Source organism: Psittacula echo (assembly GCF_963264785.1).
Source record: "Psittacula echo genome assembly, chromosome: 6".
Classification (NCBI taxonomy): domain Eukaryota; kingdom Metazoa; phylum Chordata; class Aves; order Psittaciformes; family Psittacidae; genus Psittacula; species Psittacula echo.
This window is the reverse complement of record NC_137743.1, coordinates 64,972,166-64,997,797: the sequence shown is the minus strand read 5'-3', so window position 1 is coordinate 64,997,797 and position 25,632 is coordinate 64,972,166. Positions and strand designations below refer to the sequence as shown.

Below are 25,632 nucleotides of genomic sequence, written 5' to 3'. Positions count from 1 at the left end.
CTGGGCCTGCTAGTACTTCCCAAATGCTACTGTAGGAAGCTCTCTGTTTTTTCCCCCTTTACTGCTATACTAAGGTACCCAAGAGGTCTGCTTTCACTTTGAGGAAAGAGGTCATGCTATAAAATAAGCCAGAGAAAGGCACTCCTAAAGGAAAAGGGATGTAGGGATTGGAATCATTCTTGGTTTAGCTGCAGAACTGGTAGGTCTTCCCCAGCACACCTCAAGTTTGGGATACTTGCCTCCCCCAGATAAAAGTTGCATTACAAGCCAATGGCACATAATTCTGCACAGCTTGATATGTGGCACTGCCTTTGCAGAATAAATGCTCAAGGATAAATCTCACATGACAAATTGCCTTTTGCTCTCCTTAGCTCTTTCAGGTGAGGCAGAATTATAATGTCGAGTCAGCTAACACTCAGATCTAGCAGAAAAATGGATCTTTCTTTTCCTGCGTTAGGCATGTCATCAGGGAAGATACTTGAGACAACTCTATTACAGGTGCAGCTGAATCAATAAGGCATATTCTGTTTTCTTTTTTTTTTTTTTTTTAACTTCTTCCTCCAGATAACTCCTCCCATTTCCTAAATTCCCACTTTTAACAAGAGAAAAGTAGGTAGTATTTTGTGCAATGTTTCCTGTCATACCTATTGCCTTTTGTGGCATGTTGCTGCTTGAATAGCCCAGCTTCAGTGGTTTTAAGTTGGTTTTTTTTTTTTTTTGTTGTTGTTGGGTTTGTTTTTTTTTTTCTACATACTGCTTTCACTTAGGGCAGTGCAAATTTCTTTGGAAATCTATGACAATCAATTAAGTAAATGAGAAAATAGAATGCTTGTAATTAAGATAATCAAGCTACACAAAATCCACCCTACTAGTGCTAATATCTGTATATCTCCAAGCTGTATATTAAACACCATGTATGTGTTGCAATTAGACTCGGGCTGCCACGGTGAAAATGACAGAAAAATGAAAGTGATTGGAGGGGTTTTTAGTGTACGTGAAACTCTTTGTTGTTTTAAAGCATCTCTCTATGGTTTGTAAGGTTGCTGCATTTTTTCCAACTATTTTTTACAGATTTGCTTTTGCAGCACCATATTCTCCCTTATGAAAACTGAGCCTATTGGTGTGTTTTCAGGTAATATCCTTTGCATTTCTAGAAAGAAGTGAAGAAGAAAACTTAACAGGACACCTTCAGTTTTTAATTTTTGTTCTTAATTTTTTTTTTTTTATTTGACATTGATACAAAAAAATAGTATCTCGATTAGCAGCTTTGCTGGCAATCCCACAAAACTGTAAATAATACTTTAAAAGAATGCACTCCTACAGACACTATAGATAAAACAATATATACAATTTAGACAAATAAATACATAAGTACAGCCATATATAATGTTACACGTAATGTTCAGTTACTGTTGACAAGCTTTTCTAGTTAATTACACTCTTCATTTACAAATTGCCATTGCCATCTACATTATAAAGACAAAAAAAAAATCCCAATAAAGAATCAAAATTGATACTTAACATTATTATTAGGAAAGATGGAAAATGAACCTTGAGACTTCTGTTTAAATACTCTCAGGCTTTTAGCAAAAAAATGCTTTTGGCAAAAACTCCTCCTAAAAGAGAGGAGTTTCCCCCTAGCTTCTTCAATCAATGTGCTTTGTCCATGTACGTTCTGGAATGAAAATGTGATTATAATCACACTTCTGAAGTGACTAGAAGCCAGCATGTTTTAACCTAGTTGTCATTTGTCCCATGCCCAGTGGAACAAAATGATCTTTAAGTAACATGAATATTTCTTTGATTAAAGGAAGCTTAATGCAAACGTTTGTGAACAGTACCCCATGTGGCACAAATACTACTGAGTGGAAGGGTAGCAAGCTTCCCCTTTGTGTAGACAGACATATTGCTCCCTTTCTAGGTTGCAATATTGCAATTTCTGAGCAAAGAGAAAATAATAAATTTGTTCAATGTAACAAGCTAGTGAAGTCTAGTATCAGAAAATTAACAGATGTAGAAAATTAGGCTTTTGTTGTGTTCTTTTAAATTCACTTGTCAATAAAAAAAAAAATCTTGTACATTCAAAAGTTAGGGCACACATGCTTAAGGCTCTTGAAACACTGGACAAATATAATGCCTATCTCAGCTCCATGCATAACAGAATATTACATAGCAAGCAGACTTTACACGTATATACAGCTGAATACAGAGGAAAATGCCTTAGAACTATGTACATCAGTTTCAAGATGAGCATTTACATTTCTAAAGATCTATCTATTTATAAATGGCAGGAGATACATTTTTTTCAGATACTCTTTCCAAGGGCTACCTACCAATCATTGATGCAGTCTACTTGTACTAGGAGAAATTCAAGGCTGCCTACCATGCCTCTCAAGCCCTGAGATATCTGAATTGGGAGCCCTGCTGTCTTCCAAAGCCACAAGCATGAACAGAAGTAAGGCCATCAAATCCATTTGATTGTGGATTCAGAAACTCCAAATTACTCCCTGTGCAGAGGGATAGCAGAAGTGATTGCATGCTTTGGGTTGGAGTTCTTACAAAGTGTGTTCCTGGTATGATGGCATCCATGCTGTCTGATCTACCTGATGTCTGGGGATGAATTCCACCCTTGTTTCCCTTTCTAAACAAGCATATCTAGGGCTTGGGTAAGAAAAGCTGAACTTCACCCCATCTGTGTATGTGTTATATTCATCTATGCAATTAGTTGGACCTGGTTTAGCTAGAGTTCTGAGTTTTATAGGGAGCAAGAGCAACTTTAACAAGGACTAGATCAACTAGGGAAGGATAAATGTTAATTATGCTGCAAGAGAGTCAATATTTTTATATAAAATTACTGATCTTCATTTATGAAGGGTGCACAAGCTGCTGTTGATTAGCAGTAACTCCTGGGCTGTCTGTTGTGTAGCTTCACCTTTAGATCTGAAGTACATTTGTTTAAAAACTGCTTGTGGCTTGAAAGCCAGGTACAGTTCACCTTACTTACAAGTAGTTCCTTTCAAAATGATACTGCTGCATCAGTGAATAAGACTAACAATTTGTCATGAAACTGCAAACCTTTTGGGGTAGCATCTTCATTCCCTCTTTACTGTTGTAAAGAGCTATGTACACCTATGACAAAGTCAGGTCAGAGTTTTCCTTTAAATTCTTACTCAGTTAATTTCTGACAACTTTATAGACATCCTGAATAACATACAGACTTAACAGTTTTTCACATATTACACATAATGCCAGCTGAAACGAATGAGACTTGTGTGTGTGCTGTGGACAGTTTGAATAACCTGCAGCTAGTAATATATTTGGTGAATTTTGTGTAAGTGTAATTTGTTTAAGAATTCTTCAATCCAAGTTATTTGTTGAGAAATGTAATATTTTAACTCTTTGTTAGAAGGTGCTGAATAGAGGTGGCTTGAATTTATCAAAAAATTTTCCTTGAAATAATTTTCATCACATTTCATTAACATTCATAGTCAAAAGACATAAGCACATTATGAAACTTGAATAAAATTCTGTGTGTTTTATTTCTGTTGTATGCTCTGGGGAATCTCTCGAGATCCTACTTTTCTACACCATTAAAAATCTGGTAGAATCTCATTCATGTAGCAAAAAGCAGAGCTTACTCTCAAAAAGCTGCTTTTGTGTTACTTTTTGTCAGTAAATAGTGCACTGAACAATGTTGAAGAAATACGCTGCTTATTGATGCTTGTCACTCAATATATATTGCTTATGCAAGACAATGGAGAGATCCACTGATACTAATGAAAAACATTGCCTTGCTATGAAATTAAAAGTTGAAAGACATTCATATTTTTTTCATGTATGTTTTCTCAGGTAGTTTTCCATACATCTCCCCTGTCCTATTTCATCTACAGATTCTACTTTATTTTATAATGGTGTTTTATCTTTTAGAGTTCCTTTAGGCAGTGGAAAGAAATGGGGTATCTTCTGAAATAACTTAAAGGAATACCACTTGGTTGATAAATATATACTTCAGTGTGTGGATTTTTTTCTAAGGTTTATGAGACTTTGATGTTCTTACCTGTCTAAATTCTGCTATTATACCATCAGTAAGCTGTTTGGGAATTGCATACATTGTACTATAAAATATACATGTCAGTACAGGTGTATAAGGTCAGTGCAAATGTATACTGCTCAGTTTATTAACAAACTTCTAAATACATATGGGTGTAGGGTGTTAAAAGAAGAATGAAAGTATGTTTGTAAGTCTTCATTTCTTAGGGTCTGAGTCTTATCTCAGAGGCTGGGGCATGAACTGTTAAGCAGCTCATAACAGTTTATTACTGTCCTTTTACATACAGATGCAGGAGCTGATATGTGTGATAGAGGATAATATACAAAATCTGAGATTTGACTCTAGATCCTTTCAGTTGGTGTAATGTCCTGATGAAAAGAGCCTGAAGTCTGTAAACCAGTAGTCAAAACGAGAATGAAAAATCAGTCATTAAAAATCCTCTCACAGTATCCCACAGTTTAACCTGTAAATCAGCAGACCTCTTTGTCAAAAAATAAGCAGATTAAACCAAAATTTCTTTTAAAAAAAAAAGTATTTACATCTGTAAAAATCTTAGCATCTAAGATGTTTCTTGCTGGACATGTCATTCCAAATTCTGTGCATTTCTTCTGGTGTTATCTGGTGCACTGTGATCACCCTGCGGTACCTGCACAAGCTGTAGGCCATTTTCCAGTGATTGAAGCCACTGTTTTGGAAAGGGTGAATGCCCAGCTTCCGAAGACAGAGTCCGACGTACACATCTTCAAGGTGAAGAAGTCTGGTATGAAGGGAGGTTTTGTAAATCAGTTCTGCTACATCCGCTGAAAAAATGTAGCCTGTACCTGAACAGAAGGGTGGGTAATTGCTGTCAGGATACAAATCTCTTGGCATGTACCACTTACTGCGAACATCTCTTATTGGCCCCCCATTTATAACATAACCAGTGAAGTACCTTCTCCTTGGCTTGGTGTTAGGTTTGAGCAGCTTATAAATAAGATTATCCATATTTACAAAAATATCACTGTCTGTCTTCATAACGTACTTTGCTTTTGAGCAAAACGTTGCTACCCACCTCATCCCCATCAATGTTTTCAGAGTGAGGTTATGATAAGAGTCAGTAAAATCCTCCACAATAATGTCATGAAAAATTTGGCTTTCTTGCTCTACCATTTGATTTAACACTGGATCTGCGTTTTTTCCAAGAAGAAATAGTGTGGCAATTTTGATTCCTTTAAAGTTGTTTTCATCTCCCCACGTTTCTCGAATGGCTTGCCTTGCATCAAACTCTTTGTGAGTTGTGCTGATAAGAATGACCAAGAAAGGGATGCTCTTCTCACATTTGTTGGGTTCATTGATAAGAAACTCAAAGGAATGCGGATTTATAGGTCGAGTTCTTATGTTGCCAAAGGAAACATTTTTTCTGGCTACGGTTATGCTACTGAGTTGTCTGTGGCCAGTGTAGGAAGAAGTAGGGCGAGTTATACTTAAGTACCAGAGAGCACTTGCCCAACAAACTACTGTCAAGATGTATAAGCATGAGACCTTTGAAGCCATTGTTCCTCTAGCTCCTCTATTCCTCCATACAATGAATAAATAGCCTTCGTACCAGGAGTGCACCTATGTTCCAGGAAGGCAGCATATTATTAATGAAACTTGAAAGTTCGATATAGGAAAGTAACTCCGTAATCATTCATGGATCTCAAATAGGAGCTATTAACTGTGGTGATACTCAACTTTTCTTCTTTTACTAGCAGTGGCTTCCATTTCTTGGAATTTTCTGTTATTTCTGAAAAATATGAAGAAAAATTTTCCATTGCTAGATCATAAAAGCCAATGGCAAGAAAAATGAGTTTAAATATGATTGGACATTAATAAGCTAAATGTCTTAATGCACTTCTTGGATATCTTATTTTTAATCTCACAAGGTACCACAGTGCAAGATAGTGCAGCTAGAATATAGCAGTATAACACAAAGTCATGCTTTTATGATTGATAATTTCTCATAGATTATAAAAGAAGTTTAGCATGCATGGTATGTTGGCTATTTAGGTTGGCTATTTTAAAAGTATATGAAAATAATTTTCTGGTTCCTAGCATTTTCTTGCTTGCTAGCATTTTTTCTGGACAATCTTTCAAAATATGCCATGGAACACTTAAAAATTATTTAAAACATGAAAAATCATGTACTTTAATTTAGGATTAATAGCATTAGTCGCAAATATACATATGGGTGCCTACAAATTTCATTTGGTCTAAACGCTGTTAATGTCAGTCCTGCTAACAAGAGCACACTTCGGTGTGCTTGGTAAAGAACTGAACTTGGTAAAGATGCAGGAGAGAGAGAGATAACATATGTTGTCTTACCCATATAAAGATCAGGGCCGGAGTAGACTTCATAAAAGTCTAGAAATAAATGAATGTATTTCAGTTATTCTTGATGGCTTCCTTCTCCTCTCCCCCCCAACCCAGTCTTTACACTTCATGAGCAAACATCATTAGTATACCACGTAAGACAAATCATGATGGCAGCCTATTAACAGTATCATTTCACTGGCCAGCATGCATAGCACTTGCCTACCTGGCTGGGGCTCTTGCATCCCTGCTGCTGCACCAGCCTTGCCTCCAGCACTAAGGAGCTTTGAGGCTTCCCCGGATCTGGGGAATATGCCAGCCCTGAAGCTTCCTTTGCTCTTAGCATGTTTCCTGGGAACCATTTCTGTTTATCATTGTTTCATGGAAATGAGACAAGCTGCATTAAGCCTGCTGGATCAGTGCTGACTCCTCCAAGGCACACCAGTAGCTGGAGGGTGCCTGTAGGCTTCGCATTCATTGGTTTGCTATTGCATTGTTTCAGTGCTAAAGTATAGTAGATCCATGCAACAGATGAGCTTTACACAATAGTCTTTGAAATATTTAGTATTTACTTTGGACAGAACAAAATATATATGGATTCAGCTGAAAAGGAGAAGACCTGTCTTAGCAATGTCCTTTCTGTTTCCACACTGCTTTGACACGTTGCTTGGATTACTTCAAAATGCCTCTTAAGGAGCCTGTCACTCCCCAGTGTTGGGTATGTATGATCTCTTCTTCCTTTTTCCAAAACTGAGTGAGAGGGTGGCCCTGTGGCAGGGTCTCCTGCCAGGTGACCTATTGCTTAGGGTTTGTGCAGACAGAGGCCTTCTTTATGTAGGCTATCAGAGTTACAGTGCTGTTATCCTGTGCCACTATTTCACACTGAGATGTGAAAACAGCAGAGAAACAATCTGAATGTTTGCTTAATACGTGCAGACTATATTCTCCTTACAGATGTACAGGTAGTACTGTCCTGCTAGTCTTCATTATGCACACTTTTAATTATTTAATGCCCAGAACCTATATACCCCTCTCTCCTTCCATGAAATAGGATAATGTGAATTTGTGGCCTGTTACAGAGCTTCATCAATTTCAGTCAGTTTTTCCCTAATACTGAGGCAGTTTAATGAAGCAGAGGTTGAATATGATGTCCTTCACTATTTGTCACAAGACTTGGGGTTTCTGATCCACTCCCACCAAGTGGTAGCCGTATATTTAAGTGAAGCCTTTGATTGCCCCATAGGGCTGCAAAACACAGTGATCTTGGCACATACACATACATCCTTCTAAATAAATACAGTTGTGGTAAATATATACACAAATGCCTACTGTAATGTCTGGAGAGGAGATCTGTCCTGCTGTATCAACTCACTGGGGTCACTGAGACACAGTTGTGAGAAAGGCAAAACACTTCCCTGATCTGGTAGGTTGGTTTTCTTTCTGGCTTAGTTGTGAATCTCTGATAACTGCCCCCACCTGAAATCCCAGTGGGAAAAAGAGCAAATGTGAAATAACATAATGTATCAAAACCATAGAAGTGTAAGGTCTAGAAGACTGTGTTAAGAAAGAAATACAGAAGTGGATTGGAGATGTAGAGTGAGGGGTACGTGGGTCACTGTATTTAATGGACTCCAGCATTAAGGCTCACAAATACCTCTAATATTCTGCATACGATGAATTATTTTAGGAAGCTAAATTGCATTCTCTAATCATGTGTCTTATATATAATTTCTTTAATAAAGGCATGTGCATTAGTTACCATCAATACTGAACAAATAGCTGAGTGAGAGGAAAATTGTAACTAGTGCTTCTTACAAACCACAAAATTATAGAAAACAACTTTCCAGTCCAGCTATGTCTGTGTACAGCAATAATTGGCTGTGATGTCTAATCTTGTGTACTCTGAAAGGATTAGAGGCCACAAAACCCGAAGACTATTTTGAAGAAAGATTCCAAGCTATTGTAGAGATTTTTTGCTCAGTTATGAAATCTGCAGGTAACTGTCCAAGATGAATATTTCTTATATTGACCCTTGGATTGCTATCTCTTGAAACAAGTTTATCTTTTTCTATGGTAATTTTAGAGTGCAGGTGAAGTGGTTAAGAGGGAACTAGCTGTAATTTTCCTGATGAGTGAAGTTTTAGATTTAATTATTTTTCAGGAAGATTGAGGTGAAAAACAAGAAAACAGCTTCCTGCTTTCCTATGATGGGTCTCTCAGCTGTTCCTACTCAGCTGTGAGGTTAAGATGTGAAGATTAAAGTTCATCTTCCTGCTTTACCGGATCTTTTTGCTATATACGGGAAACAGATTTGGAAGAAAATAGCACAAACAAAATTGGCAAATAGTGCAAACATAACAAAATTTGCTAAGCAGTTTTGGTCTGCTGTTTTAGCTGAGATTATTGGCACCTTCAGGGCTAATCTCTCTCTTTGTAGGTTCCCAGAGGGGGTTAGACAAGTAGCTATGTCAGGTGGTGTTGGGGTTGTTTTTTGGCCATAGGGCAAACGTTCCTACAAATTATTTCTGGTAACACTCATTGTTCCTGCATAGAAATTCCAATAATGTTTAGCTTGCACAAGCAAGAATATAGATCGATTAGTCAGGAAAACATGAACTAAGCAGTAAAATACATATTTTGTCGTGATTTATGTGTCATCCCGACACGTAGGAAGTAAAGGAAGAGGGCCAGGGGACCTGTGTGGCTAAATAAGGAACTGCTGGGTATGCTCAAGTGGAAGAGCAGAGTTTACAGGTCATGGAAGGAGGGGCTGGCCACTCGGGAGGAATATAAGGCTGCTGCTAGAGGATGTAGGAAGGCAGCTAGGATGGCTAAGGCCTCCTTAGAATTAAATCTGGCAAGAGGGGTCAAGGACAGCAGAAAGAGCTTTTTCAAATACATAGCTGATAAAACTAACACCAGAGGCAAGGTAGGCCCACTGGTGAACGGGATGGGTGCCCTGGTGACAAAAGATACAGACATGGCAGAGTTATTGAATGCCTTCTTTGTCTCAGTCTACTCTGCCGGAGGCAGGCCTGAAGAGCCCTGTACTCCTGAGACCTCAGATGAAGCCAGGTCACTGGAGCAGTTTGCCTTAGTCGATGAGGAATGGGTTAGGGACCAGTTGAGCAATCTGGACATCCATAAATCCATGGGTCCAGATGGGATGCACCCGCGGGTGCTGAGGTAACTGGCGGAAGTCATTGCTAGACCACTCTCCATCATCTTTACCAAGTCTTGGGAAACGGGAGAGGTGCCTGAGGACTGGAGGAAAGCAAATGTCACTCCAGTCTTCAACAAGGGCAAGAAGGAGGACCCGGGTAACTATAGACCCATCAGCCTCACCTCCATCCCTGGGAAAGTGATGGAACACCTTATCCTTGGTGCCATCTTAAGGTATGTCAAGGATAAGAGGGTTATGAGGGGCAGTCAACATGGCTTTACCAAGGGGAAGTCATGCTTGACCAACCTCATAGCCTTTTATGAGGAAATAACATTGTGGATGGATGATGGCAGGGCAGTGGATGTGGTCTACCTTGACTTCAGCAAAGCATTTGACACAGTATCCCACAGCATTCTCATAGCTAAATTGAGGAAGTGTGGTCTGGATGATCAGGTAGTGAGGTGGACTGCGAGCTGACTGAAGGACAGCAGCCAGAGAGTTGTAGTCTATGGGGCGGAGTCTAGTTGGAGGCCTGTATCTAGTGGAGTGCCTCAAGGGTCAGTACTGGGACCAGTATTATTTAATATATTCATCAATGATTTAGATGAGGGAATTGAGTGTACTATCAGCAAGTTTGCTGATGACACTAAGCTGGGAGGAGTGGCTGACACGCCAGAAGGCTGTGCTGCCATCCAGCGGGACCTGGACAGGCTGGAGAGTTGGGCAGGGAGTAACTTGATGAAATATAACAAGGGAAAGTGTAGAGTCCTGCATCTGGGCAGGAACAACCCCAGGTTCCAATATAGGTTGGGGAACGACCTGTTAGAGAGTAGTGTAGGGGAGAGGGACCTGGGGGTCCTAGTGGACAGCAGGATGACCATGAGCCAGCACTGTGCCCTTGTGGCCAAGAAAGCCAATGGCATCCTGGGGTGTATTAGAAGGGGGGTGGTCAGTAGGTCGAGAGAGGTCCTCCTCCCCCTCTACTCTGCCCTGGTGAGACCGCATCTGGAATATTGTGTCCAGTTCTGGGCCCCTCAGTTCAAGAAGGACAGGGACCTGCTGGAGAGAGTCCAGCGCAGGGCAACTAAGATGGTTAGGGGGAGTGGAGCATCTCCCTTATGAGGAAAGACTGAGGGAGCTGGGTCTCTATAGTTTGGAGAAGAGGAGACTGAGGGGTGACCTTATTAGTGTATATAAATATATAAAGGGGGAGTGTCACGAGGATGGAGCCAGGCTCTTCTCAGTGGCAAACAATGATAGGACAAGGGGTAATGGGTATAAACTGGAACACAAGAGGTTCCACTTAAACTTGAGAAGAAACTTCTTCTCAGTGAGGGTGACGGAACACTGGAACAGGCTGCCCAGGGAGGTTGTGGAGTCTCCTTCTCTGGAGACATTCAAAACCCGCCTGGACACATTCCTATGTAACCTTATCTAGGTGTTCCTGCTCTGGCAGGGGGATTGGACTAGATGATCTTTTGAGGTCCCTTCCAATCTCTAACATACTGTGATACTGGGATTTAGCAGTCAAGAATTTAAGAGGTTGCCAAATTCTGTTACTAAAGATTATGATAATTCATCAAAGACCTAAATAAGTGCCTAACTTGGGCTTTCCTGGAATTACTCCTGTGTTGATGGTTGCAAAATTATTCATAGTATAAAGTCTGTGACAGCAAACCTTTTCCTTGTCATGTGTTGTGACCTGAAATTAAATACTGCAGCCATGCACTATGCAGGACTTGTATATCAAGGATGTGAATTACAAGGAATGAAATCAGAGTGTAAAAATTAATGTGCTTGGATTAGTGTGTTAAAACTTTTTTGTTAGTTACTCACTTGGAAAAGAGGAGGAATAAAGTCTATGAACTAAGGCCACTACTTTCATCTAAATAACAACTGGAAGTACTTCAATGTCCACATGTTATTGTGGATCCTTTAACAGTTTGCTCAGAAGTTCTTCAGAACATTTTTAACCTACTCAATAGTATACACGTCTAAAGCTGCCTTAAATATTAAAATGGGTAGCAAATTCACTAATACATTGTATTTCTAGTCCCCGATACTGGATTCAGTATATTTTGTAGTTTTGCCATGATGGTCTTGAATTTGGTGTTGAAATTTGAAGACCCTCTAGCAGCTGGATGTGGGTTGTGACCAGGAGAGCAGAAAGCTTTTATCAGCTTTGTCTTTTGTCAGTTGGGATCGGGTGCATCGTGTTTGGGGATATTGGCACAGGCAAAGGAAAGTGTCACCTCCTTTCCTTTGTTCTCTGGGGTGAAAGAAAGCTTTTTATCAGGGCATCAGCAATGTTAAGCTCTTGGATCCTTGTTTTAAAAAATGTTTTAATTCAATCTGTCTCATTCCCAACCTGGCTGTCATACTATAAGTAATAAAAGGTTTAAACTTTGCTAGAGTAGATGATTGTAAAAAGCAAATGTTTAGCATCATGCTTCCATATTGCGCATCAAAGTCATGCTGTTAATTGTACTATTCACAGCTTGTGCTGTATGAGCCAGAGAAGCCACCCTGTTGGAGTACAGAAAGCAACACTGTGTAACTTCTGTGAGTAATTAACCTGATGGAGACTGTATTTGCAGCAAACTTTTTACAAGATGACTGCACATCAAGAATAATCCTCCAGATAATGAGCACATTTCAGAATCTTGCTAACTGTTCACGGGCAATTTTAAGGCAGACGTCAAATGAGTTCAGCAACTGTTACTCACCAACTGCAGTATTTTGCCAATGTTTTGGAACACTGCTGTCTCTGCTGAAATGTTGTTATTTCTCTTTCAAGAAAGCCCATCCTATCTAAGTGCAGTTGCATTAATGTAATTAGATCATGGTGGACACACATGATAGAAACCACAGCTATTGAAGCCTGACCACAGTTGTAACCCATACCATGTCACTATCTACTCCTGAGGCATAATGTAGGTGCTGAGTGGAGGCAGTCAGGATGCTTACCCCTGGGGATGACCCTGACACCCAGGAGCCTGTTAGGCAGAGTACAATTGAGTCAAATTAACACTGTGCATTTCTGCCAAAATGTACCTATTCCTTTCCCTGAATAAGAGGGAATGCAGCTGCTAAATTATTTACTCAATGTGGCAAACTCTTCTCATTTTCCCCAAAGAGAGATTTTTGTGAGAGTTTTGTATGATCACGGCTTTCATCTGTATACAGACCAAGACACTGAAATGTCTTCCACGTTTATGAAGTCCTTAAATTACCAAAGGAAAAGTCTGTGATTATTACCGAATCTTGTTTAGAAGAAAATTATCCTGAACATTAAGAACGCATCTACAAAGAAATCTGTGGATGCTGTTATGTTCTTAGCTGTATGTTTTCGTAGTAATTTCTTGAGGAAATTCTGGACAGATGGCAGAGGTGATTTAACAGGAGATTGCAGACTCCTCTCTGGCAACTTCATTTGAAAGTTTCTTAAATATTCTGAATACTTCTGCTGTGCCTGGGTGTAATGAGCCTGAAACCAAATCAGTGCTGCAAAGGAAGACCTTACTCTCTAGGATATATGTGGAGAGGGGCTGTAACAGATGTAGGAGCCACAGTCTTGGGTTGAGGAGAGAAAAGTACAAGCATTCATTTCAGGTCTGTGTTTTTTAGAAATATCAGCTCCACTTTCAGGCATCCCAGTTGCCCTATGTTAAAAGAGGCTGGCTTCCCATGCCTGCCTTCAAAGGCAACAAGGACAAATATTTTCTGAAAATCAGGCTATGTTTTAAGATATGCTGTTTGTGCATAGAGAATCATTCCTTGTTCACAGAAGTACTGATGGTGGGCATTACCTTAGGCAGTAACTGAATGTGAAAGCAAGTATTTGAACAAGTGATTCTTTCAAACTAACAGTTCTATTTTCATGAATGCTGATTTGCAGATAGTTTATGCTGTATTTCATCGCTGAATTGAACAATAGATCTCTGGAAATAAATTTGGGACTTGTAAATTATTTTTCAATATTTGCTGCCTGCTCTTAATGTGAATGAAAGCTAAGAATGACTATGCATTAGGGAATTTTATGAAAAGCTTCTGAGTCTTACATAGGGAAAATGCAGGTTTTAAAACTTCCAGTAAATGTGCCCATGCTTCTGAAACTTCTTTAGCCTTTAAAGAACTACTGCAGAGTCTAGGAGTTAAAAGTAAGCTCAACATCTGCAAGTGTAGAAAAGAAAGCAAATCTGCATATGAGTGACTTTTTTTGTATATTCCACCTTATATTTTTTCAATTAATATATCTCTATATAACCAGGATTTTTTGTCCTTCAAGTGCCAAGTCACCCTACATAAAACAATTAAACTTTATTTTCATTGCTTTTTTTCTCATGCTTCAGAACGAATTATTGCAAGTTAAAAAGTAAAGTTTCCACCATGACTAAGCTGAGAAGTACAATTTTCAATTGCAGAAGATCAAACAAATGTAAGAAGTATCTAGGTATAATCTGATCAATGCAAATGTCAGATTTACTATGGCTGAGGGGAGTGGGCTAACTTACTGTTTAGGAAATGTGAGTTTGGCATGAAAGACCATTCACCGGCTGGCAAGGTATGAAGGTGGGATCTCAGTGTTGGTTTGAGCAGCTTTTCTCTCTGGCTTGGTTTGTACATCAGGAACTTTGTAGCTATAAATTTGCATCCAAGTTTTGCAGCTCAGGAAGTATTTTCTATACAGAAAAGATTTCCCTGCTTTCTCTGAGCAGAGACCTCAGAGCTGCTAGGTTGGCCACACACCGCTCAGGCGGGTTTTTTCTTACACACAGAGCACTCCTCAGGAAGCTGGGTGATAATGATTGGCCTTAGTATGACTGAGGAGTAGCTGCCTTCTGTCGTGGTTACCAAGAGCCTGGTCTGCACCAGATGTGGCTACATGGGGCTGCTTTATCTGCATTTTCTTCCTGGAAAAGCTGATTCTGAATTAAACTGGCTGTGGAGAGCTCCCTCTGCCGGTGGTGGAGGACAAAGTGGTGACAGATCAAGACTCAAGCTTGTCCAGACTGGATGCTGCACCTGTCTGGGTTTGGGTGTTTCATAAAAGCAAAGCATTCCCAGTTGGTTTGCAAACCAGGAAAAGAAAGTACAATTTCATAAGATCTGGCATTCATGGGAAATTGAAATATTGTTTATTTTATTATTTATTTATTTTTTTAAATCCCATTTGGCATCTCTCAGCATTACATTTTCAGTAGCCCTCTTAATGTTTTGGTCGTTTTTTTGAAAACAAGGCTCTTGGTCAAAGTGTGTGAAACCTAGTCCTTCTCCAAAGTCTCCAATGGTGGTATCACCCAGCTGACTCCATGTGGAAGGAGATGACAGACCAGGCTCTTTATGACGGATGGCTTTTTAAAGTGTTAGCAAACTGGTTATGCTTGGTCAGATATTAATCTAGAATGGTTAATAACTAGATTTTACTCAACTCAAAATAATATCAGAACTTGGGATGTGCCAATCAGCAGTTCTGTCTTTCTATATTGCTGATTGCAAGTAATTTACATGGAGACCCTGCATGCTGCTGTTAATGGGAGTTTTGCTGCGGACTTTTGTAGCAGCCATTTAAAGCACATATCCTTTGCTCTAACTAAAGGGGAGAGAAAGGAGATGAAGAACATAAAATGAAAGGGCAGAATAATTTTAAGCAGAAATCTTTTTCTTTTTTCCCTTGAAAGTTGCCCAGGAGTTGCCAAGTGTCAGATCCGTGCATTTTTTTCCCATGCATGTTTTTCAGAAACAATTTTAAAATACGCTTTGTGACTTCATGTTGTGATGGGTCATTTGTGATTACATCAATCACGCCCTGTCACAGCACTAATGCGTAAATTGCATCACAGTATGGTTATAAACTGATGCAAATAACAGATTTCACTTTGGGTTGCCATAGACACAGCCTTTATTTTCTTTAGCTATTGTGCTATGCTTTGTTGTGAAATCTCACAGCAAGGTTCTTTAGCTCATGTCACCTCCAAACTCGTTACAATATTTTGCATCTAATGAAAGTATAAGACAGAAAAAAAAAAAAAAAAAGAGGCTTTGAGTTCTTAAAAAAAACCAACAACAAACAGAAAAATCGGGGGAGGGGGGAAACCTTTACAACTGCTTTAACAAAATTTTTATTACTCATGAAACTACTAGTTACATAACTACTGGAGTCAGTTGGTTAAACTTCCTTCAAGAAATAGTGTTTGAAATCAAATATACTGCTCTTCCTGCCTTACCCTTCTTAAATTTCCCTATTTCATTAGCTTTGTATTCAGAGTGATGCCTATGAAACGGTGGTCTGGGTTATGATATCAAGAATAATGACAGTGGCTTTGATTATATAGATGCCTACCCTAGCAGCACTGCCACTGTCAATTAATCTTTGTCACAAAAAGGAGGGATAACAATTATTTGAAGACTGGAACACCTGAAACCACACTACCAGTGTCTGTGGTGATGCTAACTCACTGAAATGGATAATGAATCTGCTTCCCATAATTCACATGCTACCAGGGCATTGGAGGAAAGGTACAAACAATTAAAACTTCTGGATTTACTGGGAAAAGTTCTAAAATCCAGCTTGCCCATTAAGGTATCAGTCATGATGCTTGGGAAACTTTGCCTCTAACCTCATTAAAACTGGGGGCACTTCAGGCTGGAAACACTGATTACTGCTATGTATAAATACATTTTTAAACCTCAGAGCATAGCTCTTATTGACAGACAGTTGCTGGAGGGATTCTTCCATATCTGAGGCATAGCTGTGTGATGCCTATACTTATTGTAATCTTTTACCAGTGAATGATGGAGATTTTTTTTTTTTTTAAGGCTGAAAAATAGCTAGAATCCATGTTATTTTCCTATTTCTTCCACAGCAACGAGGCTATAAATTTTTGTAAATGTTAGGTGACCATGACATAGCGTAGCTCCAACTTTTTGTGCTTTGGAAAAAGCACAAGATGTTATCAGATTTCCAAGGAAATTGTTGGATGCTGTGACTATGGATACATGGGCATTTCTTTTTTCTTTTTCCTGAAAATATTCCCCATGTTGGAGACATCCTGGAGCCTGCAGGTTGAAGTTCAGTTTTTTTGGTGCTTGCATCACAGTAATTAATGTGAAGGTAATGTTGTGAAGCATTTGTCACCACGAGCTATTTATAAGTCAGGCTTCAGGTTTCTAATTCCCTTTGTGAAGTGCTTGTGATACGTTTAATGCAAGCTGTTACTTTCAAAATTGCACCTATCTCTCACAGAACTGAAACATAACAAAACCTCCCAACCAAGCAACTGTCTTCAACTTGGAAAATATGGTTTAGACTTCAGCCAGTGGACTTGTTCTCAAATATGTGAAAAGCATTTCCTAGACATAGACATACACTTTTTTTTCCTTTTGGTGACTGGTTAGTTGCGATTGAGATTCCCCACTTTACAGGAACTTCTCTGGGCATGGTTTTCTGATAGTGTCGCCTTAAATCTGGCAGAGACAAATACCTGCAGCTCCAAGATAGGCAAGTGGTGGCTGCCTGCAGCTGGCTGCGCTCCCTCCCCTCCAGCTGCAGCACTGAGTGCCTGTGGTACTGTCTGGGCTTCCCAACTAAGCTACTTTGCTGAGAAGGGATAGTCCTCATGGAAAAGTGGGATTAACCCCCTCTTCGCATTGAAAGAAGCTGGAATGACATTTTATCATCTTGTCTGTTTGTCTTAAATACATGGAGTGGTGCTTTCCTGCTAAGGAGCTGGTGTAATCATCTGCTGGTGAACATGCTCACAGGCCCATCAACCTCAGCACAGCTTAGTGCAGCTGAAGGCCAGCACTTCTGGTTGCTAGCTATATTATAATTGCCTTTACAGTAAAGACATGTTTCTTTTCACTTAGTCATTACTAAATGGTAGATGGGGGTTTGTTTGAACGTAAATGAAAACCTACTTTCACTGCGGATTGAACAAGAAAAATTTCAGCTGCAAAGAGGGCATTTTCTGCAGAGCTATTAACATTTGAGAACAAGATAGTGTCAGGCTCTTTCAACTAGCACATAGGGAGCATTTCACAGACATGATCCCTAACAATTTGTCAGCATTTAGTTTTCTGAAGCTTGCAGTTGAAAGGATCATTGCACAGCATTACACTTACACATTCATAGAACATACACTCAAACATACCTCTCGTGGCAAGGATTTAAAGATGAGCTAACAGTCACTGGAGGTTTTTGGATGAATCAAACAAAGGAGTGCTCGTTGTAGTAAACTGGTAAATATATATACTTGTGAATCCCCAGGAGTAAATTTGTCCTCATTCTTCTACTGTATTTCAAAAGTGCAGCAAATTGTGTCCTCAGCTGAGGTACAAGTTTGAAAAAATATTGTTTGGGGTTGTAAATGGGTTGCTGCTTCTTTAGCTGAACTGTAAACCCATTGTGGGTTATCAGCTATGCCCACTTAGTCCACCCTCTTTCCCAAAAGAATGTTTCTTTATTTTTCCACTTTACACCCTTTATAAAAATTGTGAACGTTGTCTATTAATCTCAGTGAAAGAAACCTGGTTGTCTCTGGAGAAAGCAGCCAGTTAACAGCTTTTCCATTTATGCTCAGATCAGAGTTTAACTTGAGCCCTGTGAGAGTTGTTGTAGGCAGAAATTGAGGAAGTTTTCTCACAAAGTGGTATTGATGAACAGTTTGTGAGAATTTTTTGGTTAATAACTCTTATCTCCCAGCTGGGCAGAATATGGCTGATAATCTCAGGTATCTAATAAAGCTGCAGGATGAACTGCGTTCTGGTAAAGAGTAAACCTGAATTCCTGCTTCAACTGACTTTTATCACTTACGTCATTAGAGATGTCCTTCATGTGTACTTTCAAAGTTTTCTCTAGGGAGCATAAATTTCAAATCCTGAAGAACTGTGTGAGCAGTCAGGAATACTAACTGATTTCTTACATCTTTTGCTTGTGAGCCTTCCTAATTAGTGGTATTTACAGTGACTGGTAACTAGGAAAAGAGCTAAGCAAGCTTCTTCCTAATGTGCAGACATGTGTGTTTGTCTTTACCTAAACAGGACAGTGCCCATTTCTGTGAGCTCCTTATGCTACCAGCACATTTTGTTTTCTCTTTTTTCTGTTGTGACTAGGGAAGCGTAACCATTGCAATTGCAACTTCTCAGAATAATTGGAAACTCTCCAGTTGGCTTCTCCACCTGTAATTGTGTTTTTCCTAGTGGGTTGATGTAGGTGTAAATGTAGACTCATTCTCTGTATTGAAGGATGTCTCAAAACATAGGCAAAGTAGTGGTATGTCAAGGATGGCCTGAAGCATACTCCAAGTTGAAAACCTGGGAAAGCAGTCTTTCTCCTCATCCTAGCTTGACTTTTACTTAGCCTCCACTGTGGCATGGGTAAAGCATGCGATTATAGTGCCACTCCAGATTATGCAGCAACTTGCACGCAATGTTGAATAATCACTGCTTTCTTAGCTCTGCTTTGGTGCATTGTCCCATTAGCATCATTGACACCGAGGGTGGCTGTCTGCCTTGATTCTGATGCAGCTCAACAGATAAAAATTCTCTTTTTATCACCCACTATTTCTTTGGGATGTGTTGTCTCCTGCTTGGATAGGAATATAATGCAGTACTGATAAAAACCAACTTTGTGAAGCAATAAACAGTAAATATGTTTTGTCACTGTGCCCAAGGAGAATCATACAATCATACCTTAGTTATCCATGTATTCAAGGCCAAGCCTTAAGGAGAAAAAGGGTACATGAATATACAGTGTAAAAATATAGATTGCTTCTCTTAGCTTTCCGTTTGTGGACCTTCAAGAATTTTATAAGCACAAATGCAGTGAGCAGCTGTATACCCCAAGGAGGCAGGTAATACAGTAATAAAATCTGCCAAGCAAGTTAAGGGTCCAAATCTTGATACACACCTCAGGGTTGTAAGAATTAAACAGAGTGGTTTCACAGAGAGACATTCTTCTGGGAGATTCTTTTTCTTCTTATATGAGATCAAACCCCCCTTTTGATCATTTTCCAAACTTTGGAGGTGCTTACTCTTTGAGTAGAATCAGAGGAGAGTACTATATAAGTAACATGAACTCAGACCTTCTCTGGAGAAGGTGTTTGACTCATAGTGTGGCTGGAAACAACAGGGATCCTCCTGAGCATCTTATACTCTGTGCAGGTCTCCCTCAACATCCTAAACCTTATCTTGCTTTCGGTGGTCTCCTTTCAACACTATTTTAATTTGAGAGATCTCTTGAACAAAAGAGAGTTTGAAAGCACCCTGCAATCTGTGGTTCCATTTGTTTCCCAGCTATTCTGATATCAAAGACAGGACAAAGCAAAAATGATATGAAACACTGTAAAGCAGCTGTCAGGCCAACTGTTGTGGGATTGCATGGGCCATGGGAGGAACTGCTTTGCTGTGTGAATGAACACTTGATGTGGAGTCCATAAGATGACACAGCAGTGTCTTCTCTGGCACCTTCCATCTAGCGAGGAACAAGGTGTGCTCTGACTCACTCTCTTCAAATGGAAAAAGCCAGGGAACATGAAAGCTGATGCAAACATCAGTAATGCTTTTTCCTGCTGCTTGGGAGAAAATAATTGATTTCCTGGCACTCTCATGCAAAGCAGGGAAGAGCTGCTGGAGAGGCAGGGGGTGTCTGGCTAAACTCTGCCAGGTACACAAAAGATGACAGGCAATCCTGCTTGGGGTGTGCAGAGCGAAGCCTCCCCATACTGTGTGGTGAGGGGAAGACAAACAATCTAAATGCACATTTCAAATTATTCTCTAAAAGCCTTTCTTGGTAATGATGCAATGAAGAGTAATGCCCCAGAGCAAAGAGTTGTAAAGAATTTCTTGATCATTTCTTTTGGCTGTGTATATATGTAACATAACTAGGAACTGCCCCAGTACTTTTAAAGAGAACTTCAGTGTTTTATTTCTTACTCCAAGAAAAGCTCTCTCTTTCTCTTTTTCTTCGAACAAATTAATTTGTATAGCTCAGAGTGCATGTACTTTGCAAAGATGTTGCCATCTGCCATTTGTTTTCCTTTCTAAGCTGTGATCTTAGACACATATTTCAGGGAAAAGAAAGCCAAGTAGTTGAGTTTATTTTCCCTTTGTGTGAGCAACAATGGGAATAATCCCCATTGCAGAGCCAGGCAGTAAGGCTGCCTGAAATGCCTACTGCAAATCACCTTTTCAGTGAGGCATTAATTCATTACGTGAAAAATACGCACAAACTGGGTAAAAGAGCTCCACTTCAATTACTCTCCCTGTCCACCAGCTGGATCAATTTAACTCCAAATAGCAATTTTTGGGGATGATTTATGTCAAATTATTTTCTTATTTTTCCTAAGCTTTATTCCAGGTCATCTTTTCTCTCTCTCAACCCCTTGTTAGCCATTCCTTCTGCAGCAGATGGGGGAGTGGTGGAGGGTGCTGCTGGGCACATGGCAGGGCCAAGGCTGCCTGTCCTCAGGTCAGCCCAGGCTGCCAGGAGGTAGCACTTCACCTCCACCCAGGACATGGTCCTCCCAGCAGTCAGAAACCCCTTAGTGGCTGAGGGAGATTTAACAGTCCCTGCCTGTAGGCTGTGGGAGCAAAAGGAAGAGAAAGGGGGATGCTTTGCCCCTCAGCTGTTTGTGCCTTGTCTTTGAAGATGGTCTTCAGGAGCTGAGAAATACTACATGAGATCAAGATGGGAAACATTGCTTGGCATCTGTACCTGGGAAATTAGAGTTCCAGCATGTGTGTGTAAGCTGCCACTGCCATAAAAGTATCCATGCATTTGTTAATACTTTTAGTCAGATCAGTTCCTAAATCAGATTTGCCTCATGGTAGTGCAAAAGCCTGAATCAGCACAGCTAAGGGATATGATGAGCCTAAAGCCAGAGGATGGGCCAAAATGGGGCAGACCTGTTTTCATGGTCACACTCCTGCCTTAGGTAGAGTTATAGAATCGTTAGGGTTGGAAAGAACATTAAGATCATCTAGTTCCAACCTCCCTCCCATGCGCAGGGACACCACACACTAAACCATGTCACTCAAATGTCACCAGATCATCAGAAAGCTAAGGGTTCCCCTTGTTCCTCCAGGGACTGTAGCAGTAGCCCCATGGTTTCCTTATCTAAGAATGAGACCAGGCAAATAGCTCCTTTCTTCCTCTTGTATCAGTTGCAAACAAGTAATAAACCAAAAAGCCTTTGCCTCCCTATTACATATTTAAATTTCAGTGATGACTGAAATGTTTTGGAAATCAATTCAAGCACTTTTTGAGTATTGAAAAAATTACTCTCCCTTTTTTCCATTTTTTTTAATTTGTTTTCACAGTTCCTAAATGATTCTTTGTATCCTTTGACTCTCCTGAGATCACTTTGAACTTAAACTGGAAACCTAATTGGATTTGAACAGGAAACTTGTTCATGTATATAGCAGCTTTAAAGGGCATGAATAGTATAGTGTTTGAGAATGTGCTGCTATTTGAAATACTGATGTGATTTTCTGATTTTCATGTAAAATGAAAACATAGTAAGGGGCTGTCACAAGCCTCTGAATCAGCCAGATTCTTTTTAGAATCTGAAGACAGCTCTTGGCTTAGGTAGGCTATTCTCCCACACATGCCTTTGCCAAAACAGAGTATGTGTCAGGGTTTTTTTTTGCTGTTGTTTTTTTCTCCAGATGGTGTAATGAGAGTTAGACTGCTCATTGCTTGCCAGGGGTTGTATAATATTGTAGCAAAATGCAATCCCAAGCTGCAGTTTTGAAGGTAGCATATCAATCACTTACTCATCAGATTCCTACACTTCTTGCATGTAAGGTCAAACCTCTGTCATCAGGCCAATCCTATTAACAGGTTTCATCCAAATGTTTTGAGAGTGATGAATTTGGTATGCTTTCACTGCAAATGCTGTTTGAAGTGTCCATCGTTAGGATGGAAAAAGCCAATATGCAGCTCATCTTTTCTTTTCTTCTGTACCTCAAACCTAAGTTGCTGAATCCCTCAGGTCAGCTAAAAATAATAATGCTTTGGGTTTGCCTGTGATTTTTCTCTATATTACATCTAAAGTAAAACCAAGAAGTATTTGCTGTCACAACTGATTTTCTTCCATGGTTGTGATTAAGTCATTCATTAGCTTTTGAAACACACTTTGAGTTTGGGATTTCCCAGGAAACTTAAAAAAAAAGATATCTTGCATCTAAATGAAGTTATAAATAGAGATAAAAATGAGAACAGTTTTCCAGCTGAAGAGTGTGTAGTTTTTCACCAGACTGATATTTGAGTCGTCTTCTTGTTGACACTCATCTTCAAAATAAACCTGATATGGATTGCACTTTCGTAAGATGGCAGAATGATCCACCTTCTGGCTCTTGGGTGTTTGAGAGTGATTAAATGCATCTAGGAAGAAAACTACCCCTGAGAGTGGCATGTGCACACAGTTTAGTCACTGTATTCTATAGAGAGTTTTAGAGACAAAAACACTTGGGGAAAGTCAAGCATCTCTGTCATCTTTCAGCTTTAACTTCTTTATTTCTGATAAACACTTTTTGTTACAGGGACTGTGTTCATTCAGTCTTACAGCGATCCCAAATAGTCAAAGTGGTGGTGACTTAAAACTAGTGTGCTGACATTTATGATAATAAAAATAATCTTAATGTGTTGATACACTGCCTTTTTAATAAACTACTACAAATAATCTTTGCCATGTAGCAGAAGAGAGCAGGATATTCCATCTTACATAATATTTTTTAAGTACTTCAGAGTGACAGCCTGTATAAAAAACACATGTAAGAAGATTGTTTTGCCATGAGCTATAAAACTCAGCAGAAATCCTCAAAAAAACCAAGAAGTGTTTTCAAGAGTGATCTGACAAACTAGGTAAGAGTAGGGTTGCTAACTTCAGCTGTCTGGAAGGAGTGTAGATGAGATTTTCAGCGTCTTAGTGATATGACAAACAGCCAAAATATACAAACATTCTTTAGGTACCCTATACACTCTATTAGGACCACCAAAAGGATTTTCTGCCTCAAGCAATACCAGATTATTATACTGGCTGGAAGGAAACTGTAAATCATAGCTATATCTGGCTCTATGGAAGAAAAGCTATCAGACGGTATCGAACATGAAAAATGGTTTCTGAGTTGCCTTGGTCAAGTAACTAAAAGCTTAGGCGTATCATCTTTTAATTTGAGGAATGATGAAACCAGCAGTGACAAGAACAGAACTGCAAGTTTCTTAAGGTAGATAGATTGAATTGAGAGGTAGGTCATTTGTCAGCCACTCCTGTAGATAAAATAAAATGGAAGACAAAAAAGTTTGCTTTGTATCACAAAGCTAGAGATTTCAGCACAAGATTATGTATTCTAAGGCACCTACCTCTCTCTGTGTACACCTCTAGAGACACCAAAGAGGGTCTTAAACTTCAGCATGCTCCAACATCTCAAGTTCTGGAGGGAGAGAGAGGCTGCAGAGAGTTGTCTTTATACAGCTGACATCTGTAGGCTCCAATGCTATCCATAAATTAGGTCCCTATCAAATAACAGTGCCTCTAGGCATCTGCTGTTTAAAAACTGCCCTTCAGAGAGAACGGGCAATGTTCTGTAGGATAGGTTATGAGTTTTACAGTCCTCATAAGAAAACAATCTGAAAAATAGGTAGCAAAACAATTAAATCATCTCTGCTGGCTCATCTCCTTTAAGTCTCTGAAAGCCTGCTGAGAAAAGTGAAGTTACTTTTGCAGTATTTTTAGACTTTGTTTAGCTGTAACTTTACCTGATACATGCAGAAAAAGAATATAGCAGGGCATTTCAATTCTGCCTTTCTTCTCCATTTGGCAGTTGATCTTTAGTGCCTGCATAGTCTATTAAACTCATTTTGCTATAGCTTTACTACTGACATTTTAGATTAAATGCCAGAGAATGAAAGCAATTTTTTTTTAAGTACTATGACTTTTTGTTTTAATACAACTCTGTCAGGACCACAAGACTGTAACAGCTTGCTGTAGAGTATTATTTTAATCTTTTCTTCCTAGGAAAAATACTTCTGATTAGTACAGCTACTATCCCTTTGTTGCAAGGTTTATACAAAATTCAGCACTGTTAATACAATTTAACTTAATAACAGCTGTGAATGCTTGGCACTATCTTGTTCCTGTTTGCAGTGCTTGCTTATCTCCTCTCATCCGATAAGCTACAAAGCAGGATAACTCCTTTATGAAAGCAGTGGTGAATCTTGGTGCTACAACACTACAGTAAAGGATTTTTTTGGTGCTAAAACAATACTTTACGTATGGTATTCTCACCCACCCAATACTCATTCAGCCTGGAAAAGATGGAAGCTGGAGACCTGGGATGCTTTAGAGGCTGGCTTGAGAGCACCTCCCAGCAGCGGTGGCGAGCACAAAACCCTTGTGTGGGGAGCTCTGCTTTAGAGCCAGTGCCTAGCAGTTTTACCTCTCATGTTGACATCCCTGCAGATCTGTGTTAAGGCCTGGGAGCCTAGTTTTGTAATTTTCTACCAAAAATCCAGGAGAGTCTACAGAAAGCTCATACTGGATTTTGTAGCTATTAGCAAACTAGAGAGGTACCACACAGGTCCCTGTTTTTCAGTATTGTCAGCTGGCAGAATTGTAAACCACTATAAAATTTATTTTTAACTCCCTGTAAACAGAATAGTTTGATATAGTGCATCCGAGAATTGCTTTTAGGTACTTGGTACTTGCTCTGAAATTATGATCGTAAAAGATAGAGCTAAAGTAATTTACAGATATTACAGATTTAGTGAAGATTTCAGAATGATTTGCATGTGTAGTGTTAGTCTAACACTAATTTCGAGCTCAATTCACGTAGATGAAAAGATTTTCATCAAAACTATTCTGGAGAAGACAAGAAACATTTAAGTTTCTATTTAAAACTGCTGTTATGTGATCAGATGCTTCTACAGACTTAACCAAAGTGTTTACAGAAAACAGTTTCTTTCTATCATTATCTCCAGCACTATAACTTTTCTAATTGGACTTGAACAATTCTTATTCTAGAATAAACTATGCCTTTTACCTGCTGTGTAATAGACCACTTCAGTGTGCATCTGCTTTACAGA

At 39.4% G+C, this 25,632-nt stretch overlaps 1 protein-coding gene across 1 annotated transcript; it reads right to left on the bottom strand.

The window, feature by feature from the left end:
- Positions 1-4,603: 4,603 nt before the first annotated feature.
- On the bottom strand, positions 4,604-5,584 carry B3GALT1 (beta-1,3-galactosyltransferase 1; the record flags this gene model as incomplete). Its single annotated transcript, XM_080620577.1, has 1 exon — positions 4,604-5,584. The coding sequence occupies one exon, from the start codon at positions 5,582-5,584 to the stop codon at positions 4,604-4,606; it is 981 nt and encodes a 326-aa protein (XP_080476703.1).
- Positions 5,585-25,632: the final 20,048 nt, after the last annotated feature.